We start from the raw sequence: 12,233 nt of genomic DNA on the forward strand, positions 1-12,233 counted from the left end.
AAACGCACCGTTAATGTTTTAAATCTTGGCGATAAATGAATGAAATTATTGAGCTGTCAAGATGTTATATATATATCTTATTATATTATATATAATATATATATATTATAAACAGTTGCTCTCATCAATTATGATCATGAAAGACAAGACTACCACTTCAAGTATTAATAGAAAGTTTTAGCACAATGTTTATGATACTGCCTCGTTGCTTTTAATGTTTGTCCCTTCAGCTGACTTGAGAAGATGGGATGTACTGTATTTTTTGGTGAGTTTCGTTGCTGTACTGTATTTTTAAGATTTTTAGTATTTCACTAGTATCTAATGAATAATGCAGAAAGTCTGTTGGCATGTTTCTTTCTTTGCTGTTTTTGTTGACTAACAGAACATTTTTAGCCTTTCAAAATAATTTTATCACATTATCTTTGGTTTTGAACCATTCAACTTTCAAGACACAGTACTAGGGAGCACAAATTCACAAATTCACTTCAACCCTCTGGGATAGACATTCTGAGTACATTATCTTTTTCATTTTCTTCTACTAAGTCTCTCCAAACAAAGTCCGAAACCAGATCTTTTCTTGTATTTGCTTGAACATATTTTACTCACTTGTTGATCACTAGTCTTCACTCCTTCCCTTCTTGGATACCCTGTTCTCTTTTAGTAAGCACTAATATCCAATCACTTCTTATTTAACTTGTAATCCGATTCTATCCACTTTTTGCATCTAAATTTCGCTGGTATATTTTCCTTGTCACTATTTTTCTGTTATTGTGATTTTGTTCCCTAGTTGTCCCGTTGTTTTCTCTGTTTTGTTTGAATTTTATTATTATTATTATTATTATTATTATTATTTTTTTGTTCAGCTCTATTTTCTCCAAGGAAGGAAAAAGGTTGAGAATGGAAGAAACTGCAGGGAATGCTGTTTTAGAAGTTGGAAAGTGCTTAGCTGCTCCTATAGTGCGTCAATTTATGAACTTGTACAACTACAAAAGCAACTTTGACAATCTCGAAAAGGAAATTGGAAAGCTCAAGGATGCAAGGGATGAGGTGAAGGATAAGGTTGTTGCGGCTGAAAACAACGTGGAAAAGATCAAACAGCAGGTTAAAGACTGGCAGAGGAATGTGGATTCCATCATTGATGAAGCAGAGAAGTTGATTCAAGAGAAAACAAACAGCCGATGTTTCAACTTGATCACCTGTTACAAAAATAGCAGGAAAGCATCGAAAAAGGTGGAGGCTGTAACTGAATTCCTGCAGGAAAAAGAAACATTCAATGAAGTTTCCCTTCCTACCACTCGTGAAGACATTCGGCTTAGGCTTACGAACAAAGATTACGAGGAATTTGAATCCAGATTCTCAACTTTGAATGGTGTTTTGAACGCTGTAGCAGATGCTGAGGCGGGCATTATTGGGGTTTACCTAATGGGTGGCATTGGCAAAACGACGCTGGTCAAAGAAGTTGGTGAGCAAGCCAAGAAAAAACAGCTCTTGGATGAGGTGATTTTCGTAGAGGTATCTGACAAACCAGACACTAAAAAGATTCAAGATGAACTAGCAAATCAGTTAAGTCTGAAATTTGAGAAGGAGGCAGAAAGAGCAAGCAAGTTGTATGCAAGATTGAAGACAGATAAGAAAATCCTTGTAATTTTAGATAATATCTGGGAAGAATTAAATTTGGAGGCTCTCGGAATTCCTTGTGGAAATGATCGTGGGGGATGTAAAGTATTGCTAACAGCAAGAGATCTTAATGTGTTACAGAGTATGGATTCTGTAAAGAATTTCCCAGTGGGTTTTTTAACTGAAGAAGAAGCTTGGAGCCTGTTTAAAAAGATGGCAGGTAATCTAAGTTACAGAATTTTCACATTTTCTTACATATTTTATTATTTTTCACAATTTTATTACTTACATCATAGTCTTGGCCCCTCCAGATCTGTAGAAAAAGTTTGATTAATTTGGATTTATGAACATATAAATTTTACTGCCTTTTATCGTTTTACATGGAAAATAAATAAATAAATAAATGAGCCAAATTTCCCTTTATACTTTGTTATATATCTATCAATTTGATAATTGAATATAACAATTATTTATTATCTAAGCACATAATGTACTATCAAAAGTTAGCGTAGCAAATTCAAAACTAATTTTGAAACATTTATAACATATGCAGTATCAATTTGATAAATTATTCAAAAGTAATTTTGCCCCTTTGACCAGTGCAATCCAACTCCCCCTGCAGGTATTGTTGATCAAACAATTATTAAGCTGAATTATCTGCCGAACGACGTATGTAAGGAATGCAGAGGTTTGCCAATCATCATTACTACCGTAGCAAGAGCGCTAAGGAACAAGAGACATCGATCTCAATGGGAAGATGCTTTGCAACAACTGAAGATGCCTTCCCCGACAGAGTTTGCAGGGTTACTGGAAAAGGACTACTCAAAGATAGCATTGAGTTACAATTATCTAAAAGGTGATGAACTCAAGAGAACTTTTTTAGTTTGTAGTCTAATGGTAAATGATACTACCATTTCAGACTTGCTCAAATACATTATGGGCTTAGATATTCTTGAAGGAGTTATTCGTACAATAGATCAAGCACGAAATAGACTAGAAAGTCTTGTCCTTGAACTCAAGAACTCCTGTTTGTTACTTGATGGGCGAACCAATGAACATTTTTCTATGCATGATGTCGTTCGTGCGGTTGCCATAACAATTGCATATAGAGATCAACATGTATTTACTGAGCGAAACAACATGGAGAGGGAATGGAGTAATAAAGATGAATTGAAAAAGTGCTCAAAAATCTCGCTAGCTGATACTAGTGTGATTAGTGAGCTTTGGCCTAAAGGTTTGGATTGCCCGAAACTTGAATTTTTCAGTATGAGGATGAAGGGTTCTTCTTTCAAAATCCCTGAGGAATTTTTTGTAGGGATGGATAACCTCAAAGTTCTAAGTTTACTTAACATGAAGGTGTTGTCCTTGCCGTCGTCTCTTAGTCTTCTAATAAATCTTCAAACATTATGTTTGAATTATGGCAATTTTGCAGATATAACAATTATTGGAGAGTTGAGCAAACTAGAAATTCTTAGCTTGCAACACTGTAAGATTGAGCAATTGCCAGGAGAAATAGGTAAATTAACTCATCTAAAGTTGTTAGATTTGAGTCATTGTCGAAATCTACAAGTTATCGCACCAAATGTTATATCATGCTTATTGCGATTAGAAGAACTGTATATGAGTGGATGCTCTATTCTATGGAAGGTTAAAGGACTTGAGGAGTTGAATGATTTGTCTCAACTGACAGCTTTAGAAATAGACATTTCTGATGATAAGGTTTTGCCAGAAGACTTGTTTTCCAAAAAGTTGGAAAGATACAAAATATCAATAGGAGATTGGCCGTCTAGATTGGGTAAGCAGTACATAAATGGTGACGATGGGAATTACATGCGTATTAAGAGCTTTTCATATGATGAGCATGCCACATTAAGAAAGTTGAAATTGAAATTCAGTTCTGTCATAAAAATTTGGCCAGAGCAGTTTCAGTGCTTCAAGAATGTTGAATTCTTATGCTTAGACAAATTGGAGAGTATCAAGAATGATGTTTATGAATTAGACAAGGAGGGTTTTTCACAATTGAAACATCTCCATGTCCATAATAATCCTAACATCGTGTGCATTGTTGACTCAACAAAGTGCATACCTTGTGATGCCTTCCCCCTCTTGGAGTCTGTGATTCTTTTCAACTTGATTAACTTAAAAACGATATTTTATGGACAACCCACAACAAAGTCTTTCTACAACTTAAAAGTTATAGAAGTGCAAAGTTATGCTAAATTGTTAAATATCTTCTCATTCTCCAATGCCAGCAAAAGCCTTCCACAGCTTCAAAGAATAAGGGTGAAAGACTGCGAGAATATGAATGTGATTTTTGCTGTTGAAAGAGAAGACAGAGTAAACAAGAATGAAGTGGTTGATAAGATTGAATTCTTTCAATTACGCTTCTTGACTTTGGTTAATCTTCCAAGGATTGCAAGCTTCTACTCAGAAGCAAATACACCTTCAACATTGCAAACCAGGCAGGTGGAATCATCAATTAATTTGCAGTCCAATGAAATCTATTTTGAGGATGAGCTAATTGATACTGACACACCAATTTTTAACAAAAAGGTAATTTGGTTTATTATAACCTTGTACTCATCTTTATTGTATTTTATATTTCTTTATATTATTCTTATCCTTTTGCTCAATCCTTGTGATTTAAAATTTCAGTTAAATCTCTTCACTAAATATTTCTTGTCAATGTTTAGACGTTTAAAACAACTTTGGAGATACAATTTGTGTGCCTCTATAGTATGTTGTCTTATCAGATGGCATACTGTGATCAATATTTCCATCATTGATACACAAAAGAGGGCTTTATAACATTAATGGCATGTCATATACTATTGTTTCTCGGGTTCATATGGTAAATTACTGAGACAAAAATGGAAACTTTTGAGCAGGTTATTTTCCCTAGTTTGGAGGCCTTAAAACTTAAAGCAATCAATTCTGAAAAGATCTGGGACTACCAACTTCCGACAATATCTTGTGGCTATCAAAATTTGAAAAGCTTGATTGTGCATGGCTGTCAAAAACTAAAATATGTATTTCCATATTCAATAATCAAAAGCTTTGAGCAGCTCCAACACCTTGAGATAAGGTATTGTAAGGAATTAAAGGAGATTGTTGCCAAAGAAGAGGGAGCAGAAGCAACTACTACATTTGTCTTTCCCCAGGTAGCATTTCTAAAACTTGAAAACTTGCCAGAACTTACAACTTTCTACCCTGGCAAACACACTTCAGAATGGCCAATGTTAAAGAAGATGGAGGTGCGTAATTGTCACAGACTGCACATATTCACTTCAGAATATAAGGTAAGACCCTTTTTCTATCTTAATAATAATAAGAAAAAAAAATATTTTTTGTCTTACAAGGGCGCATTTATTTACAAAACTATAATTATGTTTTTATTTATTTACAAAATCTCTTGAAAATCTCTTTGACAATGAATAAAGAAAAAAAATATAATAAAATAAACCTAGTACCATATATTTTTTTAAGATTTGCGAATGTTCTTAGTATCATTTTTCATTAAAAAAACTTTTAAGCGCAGGTTGTTATCCCCAATTTGGAGGCCTTAGAATTGGGTTCAGTTAATTCTGAAATGATATGGGATAGTCAAGTAGCGAAAATGTCTCATTGCTATCAAAATTTGGCACGCTTGGTTGTGGTTGGATGTGAAACACTAGAATTTGTATTTTCATCTTTTATGGTCAAAAGCTTTGACCGGCTTGAACACCTTGAGCTACGCAATTGTAGGGTTTTAAAGGAGATTATTGGGAAAGGAGTAGAAGCAAAGCCTACATTTATCTTTCCACGAGTAACCTTCCTACAACTCGAAGACTTACCAGAACTCTCAGCATTCTATCCTGGAGTTCATACTTCTGAATGGCCACAGTTAAAGAAGTTGATAGTGTGTAATTGTGACAAAATAAAAATATTCACTTCAGAATATATGAGCTTCCATGAAAACAATAAGGGTCAACTTGATATTTGGGAGCAACAATCCCTCTTCTCGGTCCAAAAGGTAAGTGTTTTTTTCTTCTTTCTTTAATTTTTTCTAAATAACTAACATTAAAAATAAATATATCTTGTTAAATAAATATATCTCTAATTTTTTCTTTACCAATGCAATGATTCAAAAATATTTTCCTCATTTACATATAGATTACTTGATATTTATGTGTTGAATTGTTTGAGAGAGTTCCAACTTCAACTTGATTTTGTCAAATTGATCTGTAGATTAACCGCAATTTGGAGGAATTAACATTAAACAAAGTGGACAACATGGTAACATTGCAGCATCAATTTCTAGAAAACTTTTTCAGCAGATGTACAGTTGAGATCAAAGGTGATAGATCGACAAATATTCCGGTTGACATCCTTCAAAGATTGAATAATCTGGAAAAACTCGTACTGAGAGAAGGTTCGTACAAAGAAATATTCACATGTGGAGAGGATGAGAAACGTACGGAGATATTGATACAGATAAAAAGTTTGGAGTTGAGCAATCTTTCTGTTGTGAAATACTTGTGGAGGAATGACTTCAAACTGGACGCTGTTCTTCAAAATCTGGAAGTTCTAGAAGTAAGTCATTGTTACAGAATGATAAATGTGCTACCATCCTCGGCATCTTTCAAAAATTTAACAATTTTGAAAGTAAGTTGCTGCTCAGGATTGATAAACATAATCACACCATCCGTAGCAAAACATTTGGTACAGTTGAGAGAAATGGAAATAGAAGGTTCCCTAATGATGGTAGAAATAGTATCGAATGAGAAAGATGTGGCAGTAGAAGATGAAATTGTTTTCAGCAAATTGAAGTTGTTGTCACTAAGATATTTAGACAGTCTCACATGCCTTTACCCTGGGAAATACACATTGAATTTCCCATCTTTGAAAGAATTAATTGTGGAAGAGTGTCCCAAGATGAAGTCTTTCTCTGGAGGAATCTTGAGCACACCAAGTTTATTGAAAGTTCAACAAGATAAGGAGGATAAAGACGAATGGTGTTGGGAAGGTGACCTTAATACAACTATACAACATAGGTACAAAGAAGAGGTATGTATTCTTTTAACAACTATTTTTTCTTTGATTTTCTTATTCCCCTTCAAACTTGAATCGTTGACATTTGACAATATAATTAAAGTTTATTAATAAAAAAATATTAAATTTTAAAATTTAAATGTAAATAAAATTCATAAATATTGAAAACATAAAAGTTTAAAAACTTATTGAAGATAATAAATAATAAAATATATATTGAAAATAATAAATATTCATTGTATTACCATTAAATTTGTTATGTCCTAACTCAGAGGAGACCTAAGGCAATTTCCTTTTAACCTCCTATACCATTTACAAAACTCATCTACTCGTCCCACTGACCTTCTTCTAATGCATTGCTGCAAAGTTTTCCGAATCAGCTTCATGGAGGAGCTGTCAAACCACAAATCCAGCAAAGAGATCACATCCATCCCGGATAATCTCACCCAGCACCAGATCACACAACCCAAAACCCCAACCAGATCACAAAATTCACAGCCACCACAACCAACTTCAATCACAAAATTTATCAACATAGCCACTAACTCTACCACTTTAGTCTCATAAGGGCCCAATTTAACCCCTACTTCACTAACAGACCCATTGTCTCCAAAGCTGCCTTGTCTATTTGGGCCAGAATTCAGCAACACATCTTTTTTATTAACAATGTCCACCCCAGTAGAAAAACTTTGGGCCCTATTCACACCCATCCCATTCTCCAGCCCACGAAGCTGCCCCTTGTTGCCAACTACCACAATCTCACCATCACCGGCCGCCGGCAACAATCCATCTTCAGTTGCCATGGATTCGCCTCTTAGAAACCCACAACAAGCGAGTGAACCTTACCGATTAATGGCCCTACTCGCCGGAAAGGATGGCTCCGTGACAATTGCTTCCGACGTCTCCATCGCTCATCGGCAGAGATCTCATGACTGATTGATTTCGTCCGACTTGCGTTGCCCAACCTTCGTCTTTTCCCAGTGCTCCTACCTCCGCACAGGACGAAGTCTGAGCTGAATGAAGGACTTGTGCTCTTTCACTCACGTCGCTCTCATTCAAAACTTCCATTGACTCGTGATTAGGATGGGGTGGTTCAGATCCCTCATTTGTCAAGTTAATCTCAATCCAACCACCTGCAACCGAATTCATCATCCTTGTAACCCTAAATTCATCACCAACAGATGTTAACTTACCATCCCCCACATGCTTCTTACTACTTGAGCAAACCCCTAATTTTAGATCCCTTTCTCACCCTTCTTCGATTTCTTATTCTAGACGTCAAAAGACGTCAGAATCCGGTGATCCCCTTATCGAAACGGTTAGGTACTGTAGTAGTCCTTGACCAAATGCGCTTATCGTTCAAAATTTGCCATTCTAAATTATGCGTTTTTCATTCATTGTATTACCGTTAAATCTGTCCTGTCCTAATTCAGAAGAGACCTATGGCAATTTCCTTAATTGCCTTGCCACTGCCTTTGCTCAATGCTTATTAGACAACTGTCATATCCATTTCCTGCTAAATTAATTTAGATTTTGACAACTGCTATTTGCATGTCACATGGTTTGTTTACATTCAAAATATATATTTTTTCTGCTTGCTTCCGGTTAAAAAAATATAAAAAATTATTAAATATCATGTGAAATGTTAAAGAGGATATTAATTTGATATGATTTATACAATTGATCTTCAGGTTAACTCCAATCCGAACTTGATCACACTAAGTGGAGAGGACATCACATCTAAATGGCAAGACCAGTTTCTAGAACATCAATTTTCCCAAGTGAAAGTTCTTGAGATCATTAAGGATGATTCAACACACTTTCCAATTGAAGTCCTTGAAGGATTTAACAATCTTGAAACACTGATACTAAAATTGTGTTCATACAAAGAGATATTCTCCTGTGGAGAAGATGAAAAATGTGTTAGGATGTTCACACAGATAAAACAATTGGAGTTATGGGGACTTTTTAATTTGAAGGACATTTGGAAACAAGACTCTCATCTGGACTCAATTATTCAAAATCTTGAAGAGCTACTTGTCGTTTATTGCCACAGTTTGATTAATCTGGTGCCATCTTCAGCGACCTATGAAAATCTAACAACTCTAGGGATAGGGTTTTGCGATGGATTGATAAACTTAGTATCATCTTCTACAATCAAAAGTCTGGTGCGACTCAAAGAAATGACAATAATGGAGTGTGGAATGATGACAGAAGTAGTATCAAATGAGGGAGATACAGAAAACGATGAAATTGTTTTCGACAAATTGAAGTCATTGTCACTTTATAATTTAAAAAGTCTCACAAGTTTCTGCTCTGGGAATTACACACTCAAATTCCCATTTTTGGAAGACTTAAATGTGCGTAAATGCCCCAATATGAACACATTCTCTGAAGGAATCTTAATCATCCCAAACTTAGACAAAGGAAAACAGATTCGGTATGACAATGAAAAGTATTGGGAGGGCGACCTTAACACTACTATACAACATCTTCACAGGAAAGTGGTAAGTATTCAGTGAACAATACTTTTATCTGAATTTTCTTATTCCCGTTAACACTTGAATACTCAATAATATATATATTTTAAAATATATACTTATAGCCATTGTTGCTAGAACACTACCATAAAAGGTCAAGAACTCTTAAGTAGACAAAAGCTACAAATTTTTTAATTTAATAGTGACATGAAGTTCGAAGGTGGCAAACTTGATATATACACTTCCATAAAACATCATGATCATTCAAAAAAAATTCTTTTTATCTTCAAATTTCTTTTTCTTTGATTAACTATCATCAATTTATTGTTCAAAATAACAGTCCCTGCAGTTACTGTTTCCGTTTTTAACATTTTGTGATTTATATTTACAGTATATTCAGAGTTCTGAAAAGGATTCGGGTCAAACTTCAACAAAATCTCCAGAATAAGGGCTCTTTACTGTTGTTGTATGATGTTTTTGAGACATTATTTCGGCCCAAGTTCCCTGTGTTGAGGTCAGATTGCTTTAAGCTTTATTGTTCTGGTTTAGCTTTCCTTCATTGTGAATTAGATGCTTTGAAACTGGATAAAAAGCTTGATTCTTTCTTCATTGTGTATTGGTGATATTTAAATTGTTTAAAGATATGTTTGGACTGCTTAAACATTGAGTGGTTTGATATCTGTACATGGCAGGTAGGTCAGAAATTTCCAGGCAGCTCTTCCAATAGTGCTTGAACAACAGAAATGTGTCCTCCTGTCCAAAACACAAAGAAGTTGAGTTTTTATTTAATGCATTTTTATAATTTATGGACAAAGAAAGTATCCTGCTGCTTCGTAATTTGGTGGTCTCATTCAAAATCCTAACAAAATTTTGTGTTAATACCTGTGGAAATTATGCAGAGGTTATGGAGAGAATAATCCCAAAAGACACAAGAACTGCAGTTTCGGGTTTACCCCCAATTGACTGCCTTACAATGCTTGGATTTAAATCTACACCGTTCAGAATATGGAGTTGTGTCTCATGAACAACATATCCAAAAATCAGAACGATCGGACGGCAAACGAGCTCCAGATCACGATTTGATGATGCACTGTTCACAGACTCAGAAACTCATATTTCTTCTCCGTTTCTCTTTGTTTTTGCCTCACTCTCTGGATGATGGCTGGCTAGAAAGGACAGCCACTGGAGGAGAACACTCACTCTCTCACGTTTTTGGCTGCTGGACAATGAAGAAGATGAAGATAAGATGCAGTTGTTTTGGGCCTAATTTGTTGGACTACTCACATCCATATGGGAGAGAATGAGGTAAGCCCAACCCAACACCAGTTGCTACTGACGTTGTGCCACTAGAAGTGCTACTTCCTTTGCTTGCAAAAGTTGATGCACCCCCGAAAAAAAAAAAAAAAATTCCACGGTGGTAGAATCACCAAAGCTGGGCTCCTTGATCTTCGGTTAGTAGGGCCTCTGCCTCTCCTTCTCTCTCGAGCTCTGCTACTGGCACCTTGGTTTTAAAGGTGGTAACTTCATCTCGTTCTCCAGATGTACACTTCTTCAATCTTCCTTCACCAGTTTCGTTGTTCAATTTGAAAGCAAACTATTTTACAAAATTTCTTATTTTTATTTATTTTTGAAATGTTTTGTTTTCTGATGCTTTGTTGATTTAAGGTGGTGGAAATTTGCGTCATGAATTGGAAAACATGTTCATCCTTCAAAAACCAAAAGCTTGATTTCTTTCTTAACAAAGAGCCTTTACAGTTCATTATCTCTTCTTCTTTTTCTTTCCTTTATTTTTCTTCACCACCCACTTCCCTCACCGTCACCACCCCCTTCTTCTTTTCTTTATTAATTTATTTTTTTTCTTCTTCTTCACCGACTTAACCCTTCATAGCCTAATGGAGTTCAGATGGTGTCACGGTTTAGGTCCACGTTTGATGCATTTCTGAGACTATAGTAACATGATCCCCACAAACTACATTTATTGAAACTGGGGGGAGCACGATGATTTTCAATTAAAAATAAAGAGTTTTAAACAGAAAAATATATAGAGAGAGGAAATTTTATCAGAATTAAGACTATGTTAAAGTTCATTATTTACAATTTCTGTTAAATTAAAAGTATTGGAGCTAAAAAAAAAATTCTAAAGATTGATAGTAATTTTATGTCAAAGATAAACTCACATGATATTTAAATGCCTATTGAGATGACAAAATTTAAGGAGCTAGGAGAAGGAAATTAATATCTTAATGGGGCACAAATGTAATAGAACTAAAATACTTAGGACTAATAACGACATTTAAAATTTTAGGGGGTTTCTCTTGACGTTTTAGGGGGTTTCTCTTCGACGTTCGATTATATATTTGTTGAGGGTATGAGACCCTGTGACATGATTTTATTATTTTCGATTTGGACTTATTTATTAATCAAAAGGGCTTATTTAAAGTTATAAATACTTTTAAAATTCTTTTAGGCTGTTTGGTCAAATATGCTTATAAAATTTTTAATAAACTATTTTATGGCTTATGAGAGAGCTCAAAATCCTATAAGATCTTTTCTCAAAAGTATTCTTATTCTATTTTATAAATTTGACTTGATTTTTTGTTATGTATTAAAATATATAACTATATTTGAATAAATCCTACCCAACTGAAACTTGATACTTACAGAGAATCAAGATTAGAAAAATAGAAGAAATTCCTTTGAATTTTCTAATATCTTTTATTAAAATATTTTCTTTCAAAATATAATATTATATTTAATTATGAGACCAACGACCTTGCTAATTATATAACATAAGTTTTGCCCTATATCTCTAAAAGGGGTTAGAAGGTGTGGATATGCTGCACACGGTCATAGGTTTGATTGAATTGTTGTGCTAATCTTTTCAAAAGATTAGAAGAGGTGTGTGTAAACTAGTCCGAACACTTTGACAAAAAAAAAAAAAAAAAAGAGGCATCCTACCAATAAATGATTTTTAATTGAAGAGTTACACTACATTACTTGATATACAGGGCATTTTAATGCAAATGGTATATGAATAGTACTACTAAAAACTAAAAAGAATTATTTAAAACACTGAAGCCATACTACACAACTCCAGTTAACATG

The 12,233-nt window shown here is 34.5% G+C and overlaps 2 protein-coding genes across 2 annotated transcripts in view; both read left to right on the forward strand.

Annotated features, from left to right (window-relative positions):
• The first annotated feature begins 869 nt into the window (after positions 1–869).
• On the forward strand, positions 870–5,490 carry LOC116126219 (probable disease resistance protein At4g27220). Its single transcript, XM_031411925.1, has 5 exons — positions 870–1,837; positions 2,240–4,170; positions 4,506–4,916; positions 5,156–5,272; positions 5,362–5,490. Exons 1-5 carry the CDS (start codon positions 898–900, stop codon positions 5,488–5,490), a joined length of 3,528 nt encoding a protein of 1,175 aa, XP_031267785.1. The 5' UTR covers positions 870–897.
• Positions 5,491–5,520: 30 nt separating this feature from the next.
• The window catches only part of LOC116126183, a 32,473-nt gene continuing 25,760 nt past the window's right edge, over positions 5,521–12,233 (forward strand). The window contains exon 1 of the mRNA XM_031411887.1: positions 5,521–5,629. Within this exon, the coding sequence (XP_031267747.1) occupies positions 5,558–5,629 (72 nt within the window). The 5' untranslated portion in view covers positions 5,521–5,557. The remainder of the gene's footprint in view (positions 5,630–12,233) is intronic.

This window comes from Pistacia vera, unplaced genomic scaffold (assembly GCF_008641045.1).
Source record: "Pistacia vera cultivar Batoury unplaced genomic scaffold, PisVer_v2 Contig177, whole genome shotgun sequence".
Lineage (NCBI taxonomy): Eukaryota > Viridiplantae > Streptophyta > Magnoliopsida > Sapindales > Anacardiaceae > Pistacia > Pistacia vera.